The sequence below is a fragment of the Kogia breviceps genome, chromosome 1 (assembly GCF_026419965.1).
Source record: "Kogia breviceps isolate mKogBre1 chromosome 1, mKogBre1 haplotype 1, whole genome shotgun sequence".
Taxonomy (NCBI): Eukaryota; Metazoa; Chordata; class Mammalia; order Artiodactyla; family Physeteridae; genus Kogia; species Kogia breviceps.
The window spans coordinates 89094687-89119654 of NC_081310.1; the positions used below are offsets into that span (position 1 = coordinate 89094687).

Sequence of the window (24968 nt, forward strand, 5' to 3'; positions counted from 1 at the left end):
AGAAGAAAAAGTAAAGTGGTGCCCACAGCACCTACAGTGAAAATTCTGCAGCCTACTAAGCAGTGGTTGGGTAGAAGAGAAAAAAGGACTACAAACCCAGCCCCTGGAGAAAGGGAGAAGGTTCTCCAAAGCACAAGCAAGCCTGCATCTGACAAGAGAGCATAGATGGTACGGAGCAATAAATATAAGAGAAAGAACTTGATTTGGGGAAGTAGATGGGTTTTCTGCCCACCTGGGACAGAATAAGATCAAGATAGTAGAACGAATTAATGAGGGGAGGCTGCTCCAAGGCAGGACTAAACTTTTAAATATATCTTATAACACTCTTTTTGGACATGGGATTCCCTTTTATCCATTTAAAGTTACAAAGGCTTAACACCCAATTGAAGTCATTCTTTTATGGACAATTCAAGTTCTTTGCATCTTAGACACGATAAATAAATGGCTATCGGGGCTTCCCTGGTGGCGCAGTGGTTAAGAATCCACCTGCCAATGCAGGGGACATGAGTTCGAGTCCTGGTCTGGGAAGATCCCACATGCTGCGGAGCAACTAAGCCCGTGCACCACAACTACTGAAGCCCGTGCACCCAGAGCCCATGCTCCGCAACAAGAGAAGCCACTGCACTGAGAAGCCTGCGCACCTCAACGATGAGTAGCCCATGCTCGCCGCAAACAGAGAAAAGCCTGTATGCAGCAATGAAGACCCAGTGCAGCCAAAAATAAAGTAAATAAATTTATTTAAAATAAATAAATAAATAAATGGCTATCAGAGATAATAAGCATCTACACAATTCATCAGTCCTTGAAGTCTGGATCTTTTTCACGTAAGTCTGCATTGTCCCATATGGCCAACCTGGAACTTAAGTTTTCAGGACCATGTAATAGAAACATTTCTGGAAAGTGATTAAAATTCCTTCGCAATTTAATTAAAGAAAGAGGTAGCACCAAGTAATCATATTGGCATTTATATTATGAGAATGTACAAAGGTTGTTGGTGATAATATATGTGAATGGTTCACCCAGTTAAAAAAAAATTAGTATTGCCTCTGGAGATGCTTGGAGAATGAAAAGAAGTGTTTAGTGGATGGGAATACAAGAGAGAATCTATAACAAGGATTAGTCAGGTGAGGGGATTGGGAAGATTTGGATGGGTAAGGAAATAGCCATATGGTAACTTAGTGACTCAACAAAAGAAAAAGACTCAAACCATCAACACTATCACTTCAGACCCCCTAGGACCTGAATTAATATGCCATCTTTCACTAGTCACCTCCACTTCCAACACCCCTCCCCCAGCCTGTCATCCAGTCAGTCCCACACAGAACACCTGGTGACTTGTGGCTTCCCATTTCCCATTTCATATTCTCATGCTTTTCTACAGCTTATTGCTACTTAATGGAAATCCCTTACTGCCATCCTCACTGCCCACTCAACCAGGGTGTTTTCCTTTTAAAACACCAGACTAAAGTATCTCTCTTTTATGAACTTTCTAATGAAGAAGAAATCACTCCCTCACTCTCCTACCTCTAAACTCATACATGCATTATATCACTATAGTGAGCATTTCCCATGATGTCTTTATGGATCAAAGTCTGAAATGGGCAGTGAGTGATGTTGTAACCAGATGAAGACTTCGCTAAGTGGACAGTTTAATGTCTTACTTGTACCAAGTGACCTGTTTTTCACAGGCTGCATTCTCCTTCATGTTAATTTCAAATGTTAGGGTTATGTCCAAATATTGTAATTTCATAAATAGCCCATTAAGGTTCAGTCTTACATAAATTTGAGTATTTTTTAAAATTTGTGGTGGAATCCAAGAGAACCCCAAAATAAAGGTAGCCTAGGTCTGTCAATGGTCACTTTTACCCAGTAAATAAAAAGACTTTTTAAATTTTAGACTGTAGCCTCAAAAATGCTACCCTGTTCATTCAACTTTATTAATAATAATCTATGTAGGCAAAGTTAGCTACTGAAAATGTTAGGTAGCAGTTTTTGGAAGGCAGCAGAGTGAAGTGGATATAACATAAGCACTGGAAGAAAAAGACTGCATTTTGAGTCCTGGCTCTGCTTCTTATTCACCACATATACTTGAATGATTAGTTAACTTCTCTAAGCCGCTGTTTCCTCATTTACAAAACGTCAGTTTCTCATGACAAACACATGAGACAAGAAGTGTGAAAATCCTTTGTAAATGACAAAACAGGGGGGGCAAATATTCTTTATTTTTATTAGAGTAAGAAAAGCACTATAATCTCTGTAAACTTCTAATTATATCAACGAAACCCAGAGGGTTCAATCTCATCCATCTGAGGAGGGTACTGCCACAGAGATTTCTGATTCTGCGTTTTTGTCTGCCTGCTATCACTTTTATTTCTATTCCTGGTGCAAGGTTGAGTCTCTTTCTTTAGACACCCTGGAGAATGATGAGGGGAATTCCGCTTCTGGATGATTAATCCTCCAGGCACATCCCAGTCATTTAGCCTGATACAGTGCTTTAGTGATCTCATGAGCACAGAAAGAGATTGTTTTACTTAGTTTCCCCAGACATATTGGTTCCACCCTTCATTTCTCAACTGGCCTCTTTTGTTCGGAAGAACACAAAATCATAAGAAGACTTGAATTTAAGACACACCTTTATTCCTTCCCAACTGTGTATTCCTAAGGAAGTAATGGGATCTTTCCTTATCTATGATATGGGGTTACCAATGCTGGCTCTGCCTTTCCCATTAGGCTATTGTAAGAATCAACTATAGTAGAATTAACAAAGTAGAAATTGTTGTGATAACCACAGGAGGTGTTAAGAAATATAATGTATCATTATCCCTATTATTATTAGCTAACATGATTCCTGTATTCTTACCTCTCCAATTTTTCCTGGCTATTTTATATTATTTCACTAATTTTTGACTCCTACCTCCCTCCCACTTGTACTTAAGTTCTCATTGCTGTTGTATCCTTCCTTAAATCTGCAGGTCATGTATTTGTAGTTCCTTATAAAAAAAAAAAAAAAAACACTTCCAAACTTTGCATTACTATCTTTCATTAGCAACTTCAGCAGTTAATGCCTGTCCTGCTCTACATCAAACACTTTCCCTCCTTCTAGTTTAGTAGATTTCAAACTCTTTACCATGGTCCATGGCCCTCAGTAAGCAATGCATACTGTAACATAACCCAGTATGCATGTATACATTTTCTGTGTGTCTGTGTATATATACAGTTACACATACATATACAAACAAGCAAAACATTGACAAAACAGTACTTACTCTTACTATATGCAATGCATTTTGATGTTTTTCATTCTAGTCAATTCTGTTCTATTTCATTTTATTTGAGTAATATTAGTGAAGAGAGGTGCATCTAAGCCATATTTTGACCAAATACTCAATAACTGAGAGTTAAAATATTCAGCAGAAGTCAATGCCTCAGCCCAATATCATCAGATTGTGTCTCTGGGATACTGAAATAAAATTAAAATCTTATTTCAAAATTTAATTACATTGGAATTTTATTATTAAACATTCTGTAATCATATTTAAACATTTGACATTTCAGAGGAAGGACATTTAGTCTTCACTGTAGCTGCTAGATTGTTCTAGCAGTCACTAAAACACACATTTGGTATACCAGATAGATGCTCATTTTTCAAGTGAGAAACTGAGATTGGTAGAAAATCAAAATATCTTGAGGGTAATATCTCATTTTTCTCTAACACTTTCTTTTCTTCATATTCTTTATTAGATACAGATTAAAAATAATTTATACTGGATACTGTCATACATGATTTGGGTGGCAAAACTGAAATTGTGCTGTAACTCATGTATAAAATTTGATAAGATTCATGGCTTAAATGGAATTAAGAAGCTAAAATCACAGTGCTGAAAAGTTGTTTTATTTAATATTATAAATACAAAACACCAGACGATTTTACAAAGATTAGAATTCTGATATCTAATTTCCATTATTCTGCTTTGTACAATTTAAATTTTATAAATACCTATTGGCTTTATAAGGATATAGTGTTCTTTCTAAAACTATCTAATAAGCAATAAACTATTTCAATATTTATATGAAATATTATTTTTCTATTTAACTATTTAAAACTCTGAAATTTGTCCAGAAAATTAACAACTTTCACAATATCATCAATTATTCTTGCATTTTACTCTTGTAATAATAAATGAAATGTATACTTCAATTGCTTGATAGAATTTTATCATGAAAAGCATATAAAGCTATTTCAGTCTAAGTCACAGATAAAATGATTAACTGAATTTGAAAATGCATATTTGAACATTTAAAAAAATGAAAATGACTTGCTTTATTCAGAGTACTGATGTTGTTAGACTGATTAGAGACAATAACCCATACTATTAAATGATCATTGTTCACCTACAAATTCAGAGATGCCAAAAAAATGGCATACAAGATTTTGAGCCATCAACTTTGCAGAGACTGAAAACCAAAGTAGCAACCCAACAGCAGATTTTGACCAAACACCAAAAGCAAAGCAGAATTTTGAGGTATTCCTGGTGTGACCCACTAAACTTAGGGAAAACATGGGGAGATATGGATGCCATAAGCAGTGCTGCATGCATGAGTGACACACCAAGCTGGCTGAAATGGTAGGTAAGTATCTGAGAAGGAGGCCCCCTATTTTTCTTTTGCCTCCTTTTAATCTAAAATAGTAGTATGTGAATTGGCATTTTCTTGATCACAAAAGCAATACTAATTCTTTGACAAAAGTTTCAGAAAATTATAAAGAAGAAAGTGGAACATTTGTTTTTTTGATGTTCACTATGGCCCAATAAGTACAGGTAACATTTCTCCTCTCCACACTCCCCAACGCCACCCCTGCACCAAACCCAAGAAGGGAAAGAAAAGAGTTTAAAATTAGGATTATATAGCCACTGCTTTAAAAAATGGAATATTTAGTGGACTAGAAAATATGAGTCATGTTGAGCAACAATGAGGCATGAAATAGAGACTCCCAACAAATGTAATCAGATTGATAAGGTATCTTAGAAGTATGTGGGAATAAAAACGAAAGTCCAATCACAGAACTTGGGAGCAACACAAAAGCTGCTTCATACCCAGCAACGGAGGAAAGTAAGAATAATGATAAATGCCAGGAGAAAGCAATAGGAGGTATTAGCCCAGAAGAAGGAGCCCTCCCCATCAGCTATTGCTCCCAGGTAGGCAGTAGCAGAACAGTGTTGGTGGTTTCCAGACAAGAGCAATGCTTGTCTGGAAAAGGCATGGAGAAAGAGGCATGGCAGTGACACAGAGTCTAGCCATAACAAAAACTAGGGGGAAAAACCTCATAAATACAGGAGGAAACAACTAGATACTAGAAGTGTTGAGCTAAAAAGCTATAATAGTTTTTATAAAGTAATTTATTATAAGAAAATTAAACTCACTTCTCTTGCTCAATGGAAAGCTTATAGCTCCCTACCAAGAAACTGAAGGATTTTCCCCTGAGGAATTCAGCATGTCAAGAACAAAGACTTAGATATGGACAGCTCAATGTCCTATGTTGAAAAAGTAAGCTTACCCTAATAAAGCCAGCTTTATCACATTACCCAGCATTATCACCCTAGTAAATAAAGCCCACCATCCAATATATCCCACCTCACCACACAGATGCACACAGAGTTTCTAAACAGCTTGTTAGTATGTCAATCATAGTTATAATGCACTGAAAGGATCACCAAGCTTTTGAGGAAAACCACTAACATGAAAAGAGACATCAGCCTAATAAACAGATAACAAAAGAATATGGAAGAATCAGATACGGTATAGGGAGTAGATTAAAATCTTTCAAAAGATACTTACTTAACATTTCCAGAAGAATACAACAAAATCCTTTGTCAGAGAAATAAAAGCAGTGTTATATAAAAGGCACGTTCTCAGAAGCAGAAAGATATTTTACAAATTAAAAATACATTAACTGAAATAAAAAAATTAAGTATGAGAGTGGCAAGAGAAATTTGATGAAATGTCTTGCATAGCAGAACAAAAAGACAAATAGGAGTGAAATAAGGGGACAATATATGAATACTGAAGATAAATCAATATAGTGACTCACATATTGAATTACTACATTGAACACCTGATACTAATATAATATTGTAAATCAACTATACCTTAATAAAAAATAATAAAAATTAGGTTTTGAAAATAAAAAGTTTTGGTACATATGATCAAGAGCAAATGGGAAAAGCACAATCTAAATAAAACCACAAATAAAATAAGGACATTTACATAACTAGGGATACAAGTAAAATTGTTAAAACTGTAAGATAATTGCAGGAAAACCTTTAGATCAATAAATTTAAAAATGTAGATTAAATACACAATTTTAATAAAAATATAAATTAATAGTGGCCTGAGAATAATTAGAAAAATGAATAGATCAATAATTAAGAAAAATTAAAATTTAATCAAAATACACTTCCTACCCCTATTCAAGAGAAAGACATGAGACCAGACATTTAAGAGAAAATATGCACATTCTTTCAGGTCTTATAAGAAGAGGGCAATCTCCCCAACTCAAATCATGAGAACACCAGCTTCAAAAACCTTATATCAAACCAGAAATAGGCAGTCAAAATACAAAATTAAACACCAATGTCACCTACAGATAGGAGCAAATATTCTAAATAAAATTTTAACAAAAGGAATCCATAGTTAAAAAAAAAAAACAGCATGTCCAAGTTGAGTTTAGACTAAGAATATTGAGAAGATTCAACATTAAAAGAATCTATCAGAATAATAAAAGTTAAAGGATTAAATTCATATGATTACCTCAAAAGATGAAAAACATAAAACCTTAGATACAAATCCAACATTCATTTAATCATAAACATTCTTACCAAACTAAGACTAAAAAGAAATTTCCTTTACCTATGAGCATCTATCAGAAGTCTGCACCAAACAGCATATATCATGACAAAACATTTGAGCATTCCAACTAAAGCCAGGAAAAAGACAAAAATGTATACACATAGGTAAGTATAAAACACAATACAGATCTATTTTGTTTGCATTCTTCTCCTATCAGACTTAAAATACAACCATAAAGCAATCAAAACAAAATTATGTTGATGGACTTATATAAAATTGTATAAAGCTATTACACATATATATAACAATAATAGCACAAGCGAGGTGAGGGAATGAAGCTATACTGGAGCAAAGTCCTTGTATGCTTTGCAAATTAAGTTGGCATTAATAAGAACAAGAATTTTTTTGTGTGTGGTACACGGGCCTCTCACTGCTGTGGCCTCTCCTGCTGCGGAGCACAGGCTCCGGTGCGCAGGCTCAGCGGCCATGACTCACGGGCCCAGCCGCTCCACAGCATGTGGGATCCTCCCGGACTGGGGCACGAACCCACGTCCCCCGCATCAGCAGGCGGGCTCCCAACCACTGAGCCACCAGGGAAGCCCTAGAATTTTTTTTAAGTAAAAATTAACTGTAATCTTCCTCAGGGCAACCACTAAGAAAATAAACAAATCTAGAGAAGAAAAATCAAGGGAATTAAAATGTTACAAAAGAAAATATCTACTTAACAAAAAGAAGGCAGTAATAGGTTGACAAAAGGAAAATAAAATAAAGAATGACAGAAAGAAAACCAATAGTTTTCTGTGACTTCTCTGGTGGTCCAGCAGTTAAGACTCTGTGTTCCCAATGCAGGGGGCCCAGGTTCAATCCCTGGTCAGGGAAGTAAGATCCCACATACTGCAACTAAGCCTGCACATCACAACTATTGAGCCTGCGTGCTCTAGAGCCTGTGTGCCGCAACTAGAAAAGCTGCACCCCACAACTAGAGAAGCCCACGCACCACAATGAAGAGCCCACGCACCGCAACAGACTCAGTGCAACCAAAATAAAGAATTTTTTCTTAATAATTGAATTTCAGATAAAAAACTCAAATACTTAAAAAAAAAAAAAAGAAAGAAAACCAGTAGTAAAATGGGAGATGTAGGTCCTACCTGGCCAGCAACATTAAACAGAAATAAGTTAAATAATCCAATCATGACGGAGAGTTTGGAGGAGTGAATTAAAAATATATGATCCCAGGCTTCCCTGGTGGCGCAGTGGTTGAGAATCCGCCTGCCGATGCAGGGAACACGGGTTCGTGCCCGGTCCAAGAAGATCCCACATACCGCGGAGCGGCTGGGCCCGTGAGCCATGGCCGCTGAGCCTTTGTGTCCGGAGCCTGTGCTCTGCAATGGGAGAGGCCACAACAGTGAGAGGCCCGTGTACCACAAAAAAAAAAAAAAAAAAAATGATCCCACTATATGGTGTTCACAAGAGACAGACTATAGATTCAAAGACATTCAAAGACAAATTACATTAAAAGTAAAAGGATGAAATAAGATATGCCATGCAAACAGTAATCAACAAATGGAATGGATATATTAAGAACAGACTAAATTGACTATAAGACCGAAATTGTTACAAGAGAAAAGAAGTACACTTTATAGTGATAAAAGTTAAATCCATCAGGGAAACATAATAATTATAAATTGTATGTGTTGCTAACAAGAAAGCCCCAACATACATGGAGCAAAAACTGACAGATTGAAGGAAGAAATAGACTATTCAATAATAATAGTTGGAGACCTTAATACTCCGTCTTCAATAATGGATAAAACAACTAGGCATAAGATCAACATGTAAACAGAAGACTTGAACAACACTACGAACCAACTAGAACAGACATCCAAGGAACATTCCACCCTATCAAAATACACATTGTTCTCAACAAGGGACATTCTTCAGGACAGAACATATGTTAGACCCTTAAGTAAGCCTCAGTAAATTTAAAAGGATTGATTTCAAAAAATGTATATTTCCTGAATGCAATGAAACTAATTAGGAATCACTTATAAAAGGAAATTTGGGACTTCCCTGGTGGCACAGTGGTTAAGAATCCAACTGCCAATGCAGGGGACACGGGTTCGAGCCCTGGTCCGGGAAGATCCCACATGTCACAGAGCAACTAAGCCCGTGCACCATAACTACTGAAGCCCATACACCTAGAGCCCCGTGCTCCACAAGAGAAGCCACTGCAATGAGACGCCCGTGCACCACAACGCTAGCCCCCACTCACCGCAACTAGAGAAAGCCCACGTGAAGCAACGAAGACCCAAGGCAGCCAAAATTAAATAAATAAATTTATTTTTTAAAAAAAGGAAATTTGGAAAATTCGCTATGTGGCTACTAACACGCTCCTAAATAATAACCGATGTGTCCAAGAAGAAACCATAAAGAAAATTAGAAAGTACTTTAAGATGAATGAAAGTGAAAACACATCCCAATATTTATGGAATACAGAAAAAGCAGTGCGTAGAGAGAAGTTTATAAATGTAAATGTGTATATTAAAAAAGAAGAAAGTTCCCAAGTCATTAACCTGGGATTTCACCTTAAAAACCTAGAAAAAGAAGAGCAAACTAAATCTAAAGCAAACAAAAGGAAAAAAATATATTGGGGAAATAAATGATATTAGATAATAGAAAACAATAGAATAATTAGGAAAAACAAAAGTTGGTTCTTTAAAACAACCAACAAAGTTGACAAACATTTACGCTAAGCTGACCAAGAGAAAAAGAGACAGGACGCAAATTGCCAAAATCAGAAATTAAAGAGAAGATATTACCAGTGACCTTCCAGAAACTTTAAAAGATAAGAGAATTATATGAACAACTGTATGCCAACAAATTAGACAGTCTATATAAAATGGAAAATTCCCAGAAAGACACAAGTTCTCAAAATCCACTTAAGAAGGAATAGAAAATCTAAATAGATCTATAACAAGAACAAACCTCCCATAAAGAATAGCCCAGGACCAGACGGTCTCCCTGGTAAAGTCAATAAAACATTAAGAATTAATATCAATACTTTACAAATTCTTCCAAAAAACAGAAGAGGAAGAAACACTTTTCAACTCATTCTATGAGACTAGTATTATCTTAATATCAAAACCAGACAATGACATAACAAGAAAAAAAAACTATAGACCAATATTCCTTATGAATATAGATGCAAAAATCCTCAACAAAATGGAATCCAGCAGCAATTCATTCCTAGGCATATATCTAAAAGAAATAAAAACACATGTCCACACAAAAACTTGTAGATTAACATCTATAGCAACATTATATTCATAACACCTAAAATGTGGAATCAACCCAAATTTCAACCAACTGGTGAATGGATAAACAAATAGAGTTTATCAATATATTAGAATATTATTTAGCCATAAAAATAAATGAAATATTGATACATGCTACAATATGGATGAACTTTGAAGACATACTAAGCAAAAAAAGCTAATCACAAAAGATAACATATTGTATGATTCCATTTATATAAAATGTTCAGAAAGAGCAAATCCATAGAGACAGAAAGTAGATTAGTGTTTGTGAGTGGCTGAGGAAAGGGGAGAAATGGAGAGTGGCTGCTAATGCAGGGTATCTTTTAGCGTGATGAAAATGTTCTGAAATTAGACAGTGGTGATAGTTGCACAACTCTGTGAATTTAACAAAGACCACTAAATTGTGCACTTTCAAAGGGTGAACTTTATGTTTTGTGAGTTATAGCTCAATAGAGCTGTTATATAAAAATATCCATTTACAGCAATAACAAAACGCCTGAGCAGCTTATAAAAATACAGCAAAAATTGACAAGATCCTCCTGGAGGATATTATGTCACTTTACTGAAGGACCTAAAGAAAGAACTGTATAAATGGAGCCATATCCATTGGTGGGAAGATTTAAGGATGCAAAGATGTCCATTCTTCCCAAGTCAATCTACAAATTCAGTGCCATCCTATGAACAATCCCAGTAAGATGCTGCATGTACACTGAAAAACTAATTCTAAAATTAGTTCATTCCTTTATTTAACAAATATTTATTGAGGGCTTACACTGTGTCACTTTTATTAAAGCTGCTGGGGTGCAGCAATCAAAATGATAAACAATATCACTGCTTTCATAAGGCTTATATTTAGTAATATGCTAAAATAGACAAGACTTTTAGAAAAAATTACAATGGGTTTCTTGATCTAGCAGATATCAAGATAAATCATAAATCTATATTAATTAAAACAGCATAAAATTGGCACAAAAATAGCCAAAATTGATCCATACTTAAGAATAGAATAAAAAACAGCTGTGTACACATATACTAATTTGGCACATGATAAAGAAGAAAGGAATATGACTAATAGATGCCGTTTAGATATATGCAGTGATGAAGCTCTTTTTCTTTAGATTTTTTTAAACTGTATTTCTTGGCTCTGAACTCCAGTGTGCTTAGAGCCAACAACGGAGGGAGGAAGGGAGGGAGGGAGGGAGGAAGGGAGGGAGGGAGGGAGGGCAGGAGGGAGGAAAAAGGGTCTCACTTGATTCTCAGAAAGCGATGCTATGAAGCACAGCATAAGCTCCAATTTGCTGGTTGGGATCCAGGAATAACAGAAAATCAACAGGAAAACACATTTTGTAAAGCCCATCTCTTACCCATATACCAAACACTAATGGGTGATGAGACCCACTTAGAACCTCCTGACCCCAGCTCTACATCTCATTTCCTCCCCTCACCCACTCAGGCATTTTCTGATGCCCCTTCCAATGGACCACAGAAATGCCCAAAGATGAGAGAGACCTGTGACCTCTCATTGGTTCCTTTACTCACTACTTCTAAGAAGTGATGCTTCCCCACTCCTACTTCTAGCTCCCTTTTAAATTCTAAAGTCAGTGTAGTCAGTGCAGGGAGGGGAAACATAAGCAACTACAGCTCACAACACCACAAGGTCTTATACACTTGCTCAGACATGCTCAAAGAGTGGTTAGGGGATTCCTTTCAGACGGTCTGTCAGGCCAAAACTGTTTTCATGATAATACTGACGTTAATTATCTTTTTCACTCATTCTCTCCTGTGAGAGGAGTTTTCCAGAGGCTACATAATATGTGATATGGCATCAGTTCATGAACAGAAGCACACCCAAGAATCCAGATATCTTCTATTAAAGCCAGATGTTAAAAAGATTTGTGGGCTTCCCTGGTGGCGCAGTGGTTGAGAGTCCGCCTGCTGATGCAGAGCATACAGGTTCGTGCCCTGGTCCGGGAAGATCCCACATGCCGCTGAGCGGCTGGGCCCATGAGCCATGGCTGCTGAGCCTCCACATCCGGAGCCTGTGCTCCGCAACTGGAGAGGCCACAGCGGTGAGAGGCCCGCGTACCAAAAAAAAAAAAAAAAAAAAAATTTGTAAAAATGTAAATCAGTGCCATTCTCCTAAATATTTTTTTTGTTTTGGTTATACTTGTTTTTCATAACAACATGTTATTTATGTTAGCATCCAATAGGTTTATTGTTGTTATCTTTAAATGAATTAATAAAAAATACTTATTTTTTTAGTTTTAATTGTTACTACAGTAAACTCATATAAACAAAAGCTGTTAGGGTCTTCAATAATTTAAGAGTTTAAAGGGTTCCTTGACTAAGGGGGGAAGGGATGGTGGGATGAATTGGGAGACTGGGATTGACATATATATACTACTATGTATGAAACAGATAACTAATGAGAACCTACTGTATAGCACAGGGAGCTCTACTCAATGCACTGTGGTGACCTAAATGGGAAGGAAATCCAATAAAGAGGGGATATATGTATACGTATAGCTGATTCACTTTGCTATACAGCAGAAACTAACACAACATTGTAAAGCAACTATACTCCAATAAAAATTTTAAAAGAAAAAGAAAAAAAAATAAAATGTTCTTTGATCAAAAAGTTTGGGATGATACCACCCTTCTAAGAACCAGCTTCATCACATCAATATGAACAGGTAATGAAGCCCTCAGTAAATATCACTTGAATAAATAAGTGAAATAAAGAATTGATATATTAGGTTTTAAAGAATACAAGTATAGTTAGGTACTGACTATATAATTTCTTTTTTTTAATTATTATTTTTTACATCTTTATTGGAGTATAATTGCTTTACAGTGTTGTATTAGTTTCTGCTGTATAACAAAGTGAATCAGCTATACGTATACATATATCCCCATATCCCCTCCCTCTTGCGTCTCCCTCCCACCCTCCCTATCCCACCCCTCTAGGTGGCCACAAAGCACCAAGCTGATCTCCCTGTGCTATGTGGCTGCTTCCCACCAGCTGTCTATTTTACATTTGGTAGTGTATATATGTCCATGCCACTCTCTCACTTCGTCCCAGCTTACCCCTCCCCTCTCCCCATGTCCTCAAGTCCATTCTCTACGTCTGTGTCTTTACTCCTATCCTAGCCCTAGGTTCTTCAGAACCTTTTTTTTTTTTGATTCCATATATATGTGTTATTATTTTTATTTTAGGCTCCGTTGGGTCTTCATTGCTTTCTTTAGCTGCAGTGAGTGGGGGCACTCTTTTTTGTGGTGCACGGGCTTCTCATTGTGGTGTCTTCTCTTGTTGGGGAGCACACACCCTAGGCACGTGGGTTTCAGTAGTTGTGGTGTGTGAGCTCTAGAGCGCAGGCTCAGCAGTTGTGGCACATGGGCTTAGGTGCTCTGCAGCATGTGGGATCTTCCCGGATCGGGGCTTGAACCCATGTCCCCTGCATTGACAGGGGGATTCTTAACCATTCTGCCACCAGGGAAGCCCTATAATTTCAAACACAGTGCTTGTTATACAGTAACTACTTAAAGCATGCATGTTTTTTTCTTTGATAGAAGAACAAGACCCACCAGGCTCAGAACTGGGAATTTAACATCATAGCCCCTGTATGTGTGAGCTCTGGTTAGGAAGATATCCTAGGATGCTGGCAGGGTGAGTAGCCATGGCATTTAACTCAATGCATGTAAATTTGTACCACTACCTCTTGCTAGATTTGGGGATGGTTCTGGTTTACAGGACCCAGAGAGGCTAGTCCTGTCTAGGATCCCCGTGTTGGGTCTCACCTTTGTAATAACTCCACAACTTATACGTTTTAAACATTCTCTTGACCAGACTTGATTTAGAGAAATTGGAGGTATTCTAGTGGATAATATCAGTCAGTGACTTCAGCCTTTCAGACAATCCAGGACTAAATAAAGACTCTGGGAAAGAAACTGGCATTTACTTGTTTCTAGGCCTCTCTTTCATCTGTACAGTCAGAATCACAGCATAGGATTCTGCAGGTTGTGGAGTACGTGACAGTGCCACATCTAAGGGAGTGCCATTCACATTTTAGGCATCATAGATTTATGATGACTTCCCGGGAGAGGCAGTAAAATAACTATGGCAACTTCTGACAGCAGTATCTAGAGGAGGGGATGGAATGTTTTTTTCCTCAAATACACACAAGGCACCCTATAGGCCAGCAGCCGTCCTCCCTATGCTATTCACAGAAGGTGCTAACTTTGCTCAAGAAATTTCTGCTTCTTGTAAACTGATTAATTAGAAAGAGCAAGAACCAACAGTAGAAGAACTAGATCTAAATCCTGCCTCTGCAGCTGCCTAGTTTTATATGCCTGGGCAAATCAATCCTATCTTTGTGTTACTTTCTTCATTTACAAAATAGGGATGATAACTGTTGTCATGCCTATCTTACAGGCTTCACTGAGGATCAAGTAAAATCCTGTATGTGCAAATTGCCTGTAAAGTATGTGCAAAGATAAAGAATTTTATCATCAGTGTGATAGTAAGTCCCAGTCTTTACACCTCATGTTAATGGTGGGCAGGGCCCACATGAGGTATTAGTAGGAAGGAGAAAGAGCATACAGGCAAGGCTCAGCCCAGGTTTTACAGGGTGGGGGTGAGAGACCAGTGCACTTGTACCAAAGTTTGTAAACAAAAACATGATGGGAAGTTGTATGACAGACAGCTAAATTGACAAATGTCATCTTCCCTTCTGAAGGTTCCCTGACCTCAAAGCAGAATAAAATTCCTGGAGCTTTTTCCAAGGTGTCTAACATGAATCTTCCCTTTTTTTGTATTATTCACCAAAACTAAGAACTGACCAGACTCGGGGCCTTGTACCTGGTATCATGGGAATGTGACTGGCAGTCTGAGAGGAGCCGTCTCCTGAGATGCCATTGCACGAGCAGACCCCAAGGAGGCACCTGGTGTAGTGGAGAGCGTTCCTGACTGTAAACACTTTGGAAGAGTGAGTACATGAAGAGAAGCTGTCACAGTCTGAATGCACTGAGAGTTGAGTAGTACCTTTAAAAAAAAAAAGATTATTTATTTATTTTTGGCTGCATCAGGTCTTAGTTGCGGCACGCAGGATCTTTGTTAGGCATGTGGGATCGTTCTTTGCGGCGCACAGGCTTCTCTCTAGTTGTGGCATGTGGGTTTTCTCTCTCTAGTTGCAGCGTGCAGGGTCCAGAGCACGTGGGCTCTGTGGTTTGTAGCACGCGGGCTTAGTTGCCCTGCCGCATGTGGGACCTTAGTTCCCTGACCAGGGATCAAACCCACGTCCCCTGCATTGTAAGGTGGGTTCTTTACCACTGGACCACCAGGGAAGTCCCTGAGTGGTATCTTAACCATGGCTGTGTGAAGAGCACCTTTGACCTCCTTGTTCCTTAGGTTGAACATGACAAAGTCCACCAGGGAGTGAGGACGGTGTAGGTCACTGAGATGAGTCTGTCCTGCCCCAGGGAACTCTGGGACTTAGGCTTCAGGTAAATGATGGAGGCGGGCAGGCATTATCCAATCTGTTGAGAGCCTGAATAGAACCAAAAGGCAGAGGAAGGGCAAATTGTCTCTGCTTGAGCTGAGATATCCATCTTCTCCTGCCTTCAGACATCAGCATTCCTGGTTCTCAGGCTTTCAGACTGAAACTGGGATTTATACCATTTGCCCCCTGATCCTCAGGCCCTCAGACTCAGACTAAATGATACCACCAGCCTTCCTGGCTATTCACCTTTCAGAGGTCACACTGTGGGACTTCTTGGCCTCCATAAGCATGTGAGCCAATCCCTATAATAAATCTCTTACATATATCAGTATATATTCTCTTGGTTCTGTTTCTCCGGAAAACTCTAATACAATGACTGAATCCCATAGGGGGGTTGCAGATGGTCACATGGTGTTCATACTGCATGGCCATGAACAGGAAACAGTTGTTTGTTGCATACATGAAATAGCTCATGCATTCAAGAGCTAGATGGCATAGTCTTGAATGGCAGTGGGCTCAGGAGGCCAGACAGAATGTAGGGACCAGAGTGTAGCAGGTCTCAGAGATGAACAGCATGCTCAGGAAGAAGTACAACAGAGTATGGAGGTGACAACCCAAGCAAATGATAGTCACAAGGATGACAATGCCAGAGAGAGTCAGCAGGTACAAAGTCCAAAGGACAAAAAAAGAGAACAAGGCTGTGCTAGCACCCAAAGATGGAGAAATCTTTAAAGAGGATCTCGGTAACAGCAGTAGAGTTTGGCCTAAACTCTAAGGAAGATCTGGATCTGAATGAACTGGACAAAGGAAAGGGAGAGGTGAGGTTCTAACTATACAACAGATTACACAGTACTCTGAGCAGCACTACTGAATAATGTCTGAGGCCTAGAGGAACATTAGTGCTCTTCCACTGGCCAAAAGCTCACCATCCTTGAGAACAAATTAAGAAGTTTTTCATGATTTACTAAATTTAGGACAGGGGTTGGAGGGAGGGAAAGTTTCAACATAAGATGAACAGCAGAATTATGAAAATAACTACTTTACTTGATCATTAAAGAGGTGGGTTCAGGTCAAAGAAGATGCAGGTGTTGAGTGAGCCTGGCACTTCAACACCTTCTGTACTCATCAATGATCTGGGCCTTTGATGACACAATGAGGAGGCAGCAACACAGGGAAGGAGGATGAATATCTGGGATTGATCCATTCATCTCTGTCAATGTGACTGCCAACACAAAGTATGTGCCCCGGGAGTGTGCCAGAACAGTATCCTGAGTCCTGGGCTCTCCTTTCCTGCTTCTTTGTGTAGAGAAGATGACTAGTACATGGCCAGGCTTTGGGAGGGCCATTCAGGCTACCCTACTAGCCATGTTTCCAGACATGGAGGTCAATGCTCTTTTGAAGTAAATTTTGACATGTCTCTTTCTTGATCTATAGAGTATACTCCCTAGAGAAAAAGGACAGTACCTGGTGTTAATAATGTTGACTTTCTCTAAATCTCTTCCTAATGTGAAATTTTTCAATGAAATGGTATACGTAGAGGTGAGTGAGTTATTTTTCAAGAATGTTTTTTTCTGCCCCTAAGCCTATACTTCATAACAGTGGCTGATAATGTCATCATTGGGACTATAATCTTTACTAGCTATCACTTTCACATTCTCCGTGTTTCTTTTTTGGTGTCCTGTTTCGTTCAAAGATGTTCAGCATGGGAATTATCTCATTTTGCTTTCAAGTCTTGTAGGCAAGAATCAGTATCTCCTTGGAGAACTGTGAGACACAGATCATCATCTTCTTCACTTTCTTATCCCCAACCCATAGCAGTAATGGGGTAATACCTTTTCACTGGCACCTGCAACCCGCTCTTACTCAGTTCGAGAACTAGAGGACCTGTGTCAAGCTGGCATCCTCAGTGTGTGCAACAGGATTGCTTCTATCACTGGTTCAGGCTGTGGCCACTCTCTAGCTAACCTTTTGTGATCCACTCACTGATCATTTTCTCTGTTATGTCTAAGTCATGTTGGACCTGGTTTCTGCTAGTCCAATCACTGATCCTGTCACTGACAGTCTTCTGACTACTACCTTTGCAATTGTTCTTTTGACCCTTATATCTTCATTATTTCTACCATTTTCAGGATAGCATTAGCCAGAAGAAGACATTGCCTCTGTGTTTCTCATCTCACCATAGTGAGCATCTGGTAAAGCTATGCCTTTAGAGCTTACTTCAAACATGATAGTGAGATCAGCAAAGGTTAAAATCAGTTGATCTCAATGACCAACTCTAATCAGAGTCTGTAACACTTAAAAATAAAGATGTCAAGAATGCCTTGACATAACTGTAGATAATAAAGCTCTTTTCCAGGATTATTGGAAGGATATTAAAATCTCTTCTCACCAGACAGAAATATTGTAAATAAAGTCACTGGTGTCAAGGTTTCAGGTGACTGGTGATGTGCTGTGTGATACAACTAGGGCCAGCATAAAAGTGAGCTTCAAGTACAAACTTAAAAAAAATTTTTCTTATAACCTCAGCCTATTGTTAATATTATAAGTATATAGCCCTCTAAATTGATGCCCACTGATTCTAGTTCTTGAGATTTCTATGAGGTCAATATATGGTCTACAGCATAAAATTCAAACTTAAAATGTTCAGTGTACACCATAAACTGAAATAAACTATAATAACACATACAGTTAACTAAATCTAGAATTAATTCAATTGATGCTTGAAAGGGGATTTATTCGAAAGGATTTTTTTGACAAAAAAATCTGATTGGGAATTCTGGTTCCTGGTTCCACATGTAAGGAGCATGGAACACACCATTGTATCCTAATGAAAGAAAGTGAAAGTTCAGGCTGAAAAATCAACAGTTCTTGAATCCATAAGAAAGGTGAGGACACAGGGAATACTACAGCCCCTAAGATTGCAGAGACAGGCAAATATAAGGAGTCATAGTTTACTGGAACAGAGATTCATGCATGAAACCACCATGGGAGCCAGTGCTGGGGTAGGAAGGGAAAGGTAAATGACCACTTTTGATATCAAAATTTAATCTGAATAAGAGCATACATTTATACTTTATGTAATTACTATAACTGGTATTATTTATATTTTTGTATGGGCTCCAATTGTTGTCGAGTGTTACTTCCTTTCAGCCTGTAAAACTTCCTCTTGTATTCTTGTAAGGCAGGTCTGCTATCAACAAATACTCTCCAGTCTTTGATTACCTGGAAATGTCTTTATTTCACCTTCATTTTTTTTTTTTTTTTTTTTGTGGTATGCAGGTCTCTCACTGCTGTGGCCTCTCCCGTTGCAGAGCACAGGCTCCAGACACCCAGGCTCAGCGGCCATGGCTCACGGGTCCAGCCGCTCCGCGGCATGTGGGATCCTCCCGGACCGGGGCACGAACCCGCGTCCCCTGCATCGGCAGGCGGACTCTCAACCACTGCGCCACCAGGGAAGCCCTCACCTTCATTTTTGAATGATAGTTTTGATAAATATAGAATTCTTGATCTTAAGACCTTGGGCATTATGCTTTGAAAGCTTCAGATTTTATTTAAGAGGAAGCTATAGATCATTCCCTACGGACATTCTTCAGATCCACAGTTACTTGCATTTTTTTCCCTGAAGTCACTTTTTAAGGTTGGGTACTTTAAACATTTCCTTTAAAAGAAAACTTGGGGGAAAAAAAAGAGTTATTGATGGACAGGATTTTCCCCCCACCAATTTAGATGTGTTTTATTGACTCTGGACTCTACTATCTGAAGAAAAGTCAGCTGTTAATCTTATGTAGGGGCCCTTGTATGTGATGAGTTGTTTATCTCTTTTTGATTTCATGATTTTCTCTTTGTCTTTGGCATTTAACAATTTGACTATAATGTTTCCACATGTGGCTTTCTTTGTGTCATGTCTTTCTTGGATGGATATATTAATGTTTCTCATCAAATTTGGAAGGGGGGTTGGCCACTGAACCCACAGTGGAAACTGAGGACGGAAGATACAGGCAAATATCTTTTCTTAGGAGAAAGCAGTCTGTGCTGGATCTCCAACTTCAATTCCAGCTCTTTTCTCCTTCTGCACAGCACTTTCTCTCCAGACAGGACCCAGACCACTGGATTTATTGAGGAAGAAATGGCATGCCAGTGTGGCAAGTTAACTCTACTCTCTGTCTTGCTTACCTGAATTGGTGCAGCCGGAATCTTTCCTCCCCTCCAAACAATGACTCCGTTACTTAAGAAACAATGAATTTAATATGGAGACATTAAAGTTTACTTGCCCCTTGCATCTAAGGTGTTCTAGAATTCATGAAATTTAATCACAACCACAAACGTAAATTACAGTCCTCCTCTCCCCCTTTCTTCTACAAATGATCCTGCTTCAATCTAAGAATTTTAAAGCATTCGGAACTTTTTTTTTTTTTTTTTTTTTTTTTAGCTCAGTCGTATCATAGATGTTGTTTCCCTGTTGGTTGCTCCTACTTTGCCTCTACATATTGAAATGACAAAGGACTGATGTCTGGGATTTTTCATTTAAATTCTCTCTTGAAGTGTTCCCATCCAATACCTTAATTTCTTTCTTTCATTCTTTCCTCCTTCCTTTCTTCCAATTCTTTTGTTGAACAAGTAATACACAAACATTGCACAGCAATCCAAAAGTAAAACAGGTTTATAGTTAAATATTATTCTTCTTTCAGTTTCCTTCCTGTTGCTTTTAGGATGCTGGTTCCTTGAAAATACTACCCAAATAACCTACTGATAAACAAGGCTGAGATTATCCTTACTTTGATAAGGGAGAATACCACCTTGACAAAGTAGTAGTGCAAAGTTAGAAGGAAGTGCAAAGTTAGGCTATTTACAAAGTTTTGGAGTATGTTGTATGCCAGTCTTTCAATTCATGGACTTGATTAGGATTGGGTAAGGATCATGATTTAATAACTTAGGACTGATAGACTCAACAATACTTTTGTGATTAGAGTTTCAATTTCCTTAGAGCATTAACAGTCATTTGATGCTATTTATTAAAAATCCAAACAGTTTGATGGTCATTGACATAAGTTTTTGGTAGAGGTTCCTAAGAAGAACAATAAAGTTATATACAACTTTTGTCTTCCTGGGCAAGAATGTTTTGGAATAGTAATGCCATGCTGATGAAAGTAATGGAAGAGTAAAGTTGTATTACGAAAACAACTAAATAGAAAAGTCACGTTAACATAGTCAGTAAGCACACTTCCTCCTTCACCCCTCCACCCTATATTCCTTCCAGGCAATATACAGTATATAAATACAGAGATGCCTTGCATATACTAGCTAATATAAAAGCACATATGTGTTCACATACACATTAATGCTTTCCCCACTATATTTAACAATATCTGGGATGTCCTTCTGTAGAGCACTTAAATAATTATCTGAATTTTTTTCAATGGTGGCATAACTTTCTACTTTATAGATATATCATTTTTGTTAACCAAGTTTATTACTGATGGATGTTTTGGTCCTTTTTTTTTTCTAGCTGTTGCCATTGTAAACAATTCTGAAATAGAAAACTCTATAAACATGCCATTTCACACATCAGTGAACACCAGGAAGTGAAAATGCAAAGTTAAAGACTATGAGCATCCTAAACTTTAAAGAGTATTTAATAGAGTATTGTTCTTCTCTACAAAATTTTTACCAAACGATCTCTCACAAACAATGTGTCAAAATGCAATTTCCCATCCTTATGCCTCTAGAGGAAATAGAGTAATGAGAGTCAATAGGACCCAATGATTAAAAGCACGGACTCTAGATTCACACTGCCCAGGACTGAATCCTCTTTCCTCCAATTCCTAACAATGTAACCATAGGCAAGTTACTTAACTTCTTTGTGTCTGGGTTTCTTTATCTCTAAAGGGGCTTAATGAGGGCACTGTCTTCACAGAGTTGTTGTGAGGACTAACTTGTTGATTTATGCAAAGTGGTTAGAAAAGTGTCTGGCACCTAGTACATGTTATATAAGTCAACTCTAAGTATATACAAGGTTTGAGGCTTCCCACCAGCAGAGATCCTTAAGCATGAAGTGCTTAACTAGGAAGACTTGCAGTGATCAGTTCAGAGTGGGAATTGGAAGCTAAAGATAAAAGGCAATAATTACAGGAAGCCTGCATGAATGTAATTTGTTTTATATTTTATTCAATGTGGTTATGCAATTAACTCCTATATTTTTCTGTGAGATTAGTGCAAAAAAATCCACAATTAATCTTAAGGGCAGAGGAATTCCAAAGAAGAGTATTGATTAATTTATTTGTCCATCAAATATTTCTGCTTCCTCTACTATGTGCTAAGATCTATGGATTCAATGGCTACTACATACTTGTTTCTCAGTAAATATTTATTGACTGAATAATGAATTGGAAAGAATCCCTAATGTTAAGGAACTCAGAACATCATTAGAGGAGAAGGGTAAATGGGAATGACAGTACAGAGTAATGAGTGCTATGATGGAGATTAGTATAAGATGGTATGGAAACATAAAGGAGGGGCATCTAACTCAGCAGTAGAGCCAGACTATACTATCAAGGAGGTATTAGCCAAGACAGTAAGGAAAAGGTGAATGATGCATGTGTCACTGCAGACATCTAGTTAGAGGGACCAGCATTTATAAAGATAGAGATGAAGCAGTAAGAGAATCACTACAGTCAAGTACAGAGGCTCTGAAGTCATAGGTTCCTACGATTGAATCTTATTTCACCTTAGGCAAGGTCTGATCCTCTCTGTAACATACTTTCCTTATCCATACAATACTAGTTCTTAACTCAGAAGAATACTGTAAGGCTCAAATAGGTTAATGCATAAAGCATTGAGCAAAATGACGGACACAAAGTAAGATCTCAAAAAATGTTCACCACGACTTTCACCATTATTAAAGACAATCATGTCACTTTTAGGAAACAAGTGTGGTTCTGAATGGGTCTAGGCTCTGCGGTTCATAGCAGCTTTAAAGAGACTAAGTCCTTGGGGCCTCCTGTAAGGAAAAAAGAGAAACCCAGCTGAGACCCTGAAGCTGAAGAGTGCCTTGGTGTGTGGAATTTTCCAAAATACAAAGGTTGAATTTGATTGAACTAAATACATCATTGTGTACTTCCTAATATTGTGTCAGTTGAATGAACCTGTATTAGCTCTGTTCACTCCATTCATAATGTATTGAAGTAAAATCACATCCCTTCTCTGCTCCTACCACTACAGACTTCAGAGTCTCTGTCTTATCACGCTACTTGCACACGGGAGCACTTGCCACTCTCACGGGGGCATTTACCAGCTCTTCTCTGATCCTTCTCAAGTAGCATGGATGGGGAGTCACCCGCACTGCATGAAGGTGAACCAAGGATTTGTATGAGGGTTCTTGCTTTTGTTTTTAATGCTCCCTGATTAAATCCATCTTTAAAAAAAAATCATCTAGCCCTACATTCTGAGGAATAGCCCACAGTAACTTCAAATTATACTTTCTTTTTAATTAATAACTCAGAGCACTTTGTGCTTTAATCGTACTCTATGCTCTCCTTTTCTAATGCATTATTTTTCATTTTCTCACTGAAATTTACCTGCCTCTTCCTGACAGCTGCAAAGAAATTCCTGCCATTTATCTTCATTTGACTTTATATCTTCACACCTTTGAGGAGTATATACATTTCTATGAAGATAAATAACCATTAATCTTGACCTTATTACCTACCTCTAATATAACCATAATAAACCTTCATTTTAATGGCTCAAATGTTAGAGAGAGAGCTCTTCCAATTTTTGAGCTAAAAGTATATTATTTCTCTTATATTATACAGCAAATGGTTCATCTAGCCTCTTAAAGGATACATTCCCCTTATAAAAGCCACGCTGCTTTTCCTCCATAGGTGATGCTCATATTTCTACACTTTATTATAGAAGCCAACATTTATGCCCACCCACTGTCACACACAACACGTCGTCCTTCCCTTTTAGACTTTGCTGTACATATTTCAACTCTGACAGTTCTCCTTGGGTCTCTTGCACTTCTGCATGTCTTGTGAGCAGACACACTGACTGCCTTTGTTCCTGATTATTATTTCAAGGGTACTTTTATAGTGAACAGCCTTGGAAGATAGAGTGTCTCTCTCTGGAGCATAGAGTAGGCAGGCTTACTTATATTATCTCAGACTCAGGTTCCCTAAGCTTAGAGTTCCACTTTTCTAATGCAACTCACTACATGCTCAGGTATTTCCTGGCTCTCTTTGTGTTCCTCTGAAAGAACTGGGGCTTGGAGAACTGGTGCAAATGTCAATTCTATTGGTGTGAGTATTAATGTCTTTTGCTTCAGTCCAAGGTGTCTTGCATCTTTTACCCGCATCCATGGAACTATGTTAGGCTCACTTGTAAGCTTGGAAGGAAGATAGATCTCAGATCCTTCAGAGTTGTCGACAATGACTTCATTCCAACTTTCTTAATTCTCTAAATGTGGCTCTTCCAGAATATGTAAAATGAGGGTTCCTTCTCCACTCTACATAGCAATGTCACTGCCCCTCCCACATTCAGGTAAAATACTGTAAATTCACACTTTCCAGAGATATTTGCAGAACTAAAGAAAAATGCTGTATAGAAAATAGGGGAAGGGGAGTTGAGGAAGATGGTGGAAGAGTAAGACACGGAGATCACCTTCCTCCCCACATCAGAAATACATCTACACGTGGAACTGCTCCTACAGAACACCCACTGAACGCTAGCAGAAGACATCAGACGTTCCAAAAGGCAAGAAACACCCCACATACCTGGGTAGGGCAAAAGAAAAAATAATAAACAGAGACAAAAGAATAGGGACTGGACCTGCACCAGTGGGAGGGAGCCGTGAAGGAGGAAAGGTTTCCACACACTAGAAGCCCCTTTGCGAGCAGAGACTGCGGGTGGCGGAGGGGGGAAGCTTCAGAGCCGCGGAAGAGAGCGTAGCCACAGGGGTGCGGAGGGCAAAGCGGGGAGATTCCCGCACAGAGGATCGGTGCCAACCAGCACTCACCAGCCCGAGAGGCTTGTCTTCTCACCCACCGGGATGGGTGGGGGCTGGGAGCTAAGGCTCGGGCTTCGGTTGGATCCCAGGGAGAGGTCTGGGATTGGCGGTGTGAACACAGCCTGAAGGGGGCTAGTGCGCCACGGCTAGCCGGGAGGGAGTCCGGGAGAAGTCTGGAGCTGCCGAAGAGGCAAGAGACCTTTTCTTGCCTCTTTGCTTCCTGGGGCGCGAGGAGAGGGGATTAAGCGCGCTGCTTAAAGGAGCTCCAGAGATGGGCGTGAGCCGCGGCTACCAGCGCGGACC

General features: G+C 38.7%; 1 protein-coding gene across 1 annotated transcript in view; it reads right to left on the reverse strand.

Moving 5' to 3' along the window:
• LOC131764220 (olfactory receptor 10J3-like) overlaps positions 1-24014 on the reverse strand; it is a 70522-nt gene extending 46508 nt beyond the window's left edge. The window contains exons 1-2 of the mRNA XM_067025302.1: positions 23871-24014; positions 16205-16387 (exon numbers count right to left, since the gene is read on the reverse strand). Coding sequence (XP_066881403.1) covers positions 16205-16387; positions 23871-24014 — 327 coding nt within the window. The remainder of the gene's footprint in view (positions 1-16204; positions 16388-23870) is intronic.
• Positions 24015-24968: the final 954 nt, after the last annotated feature.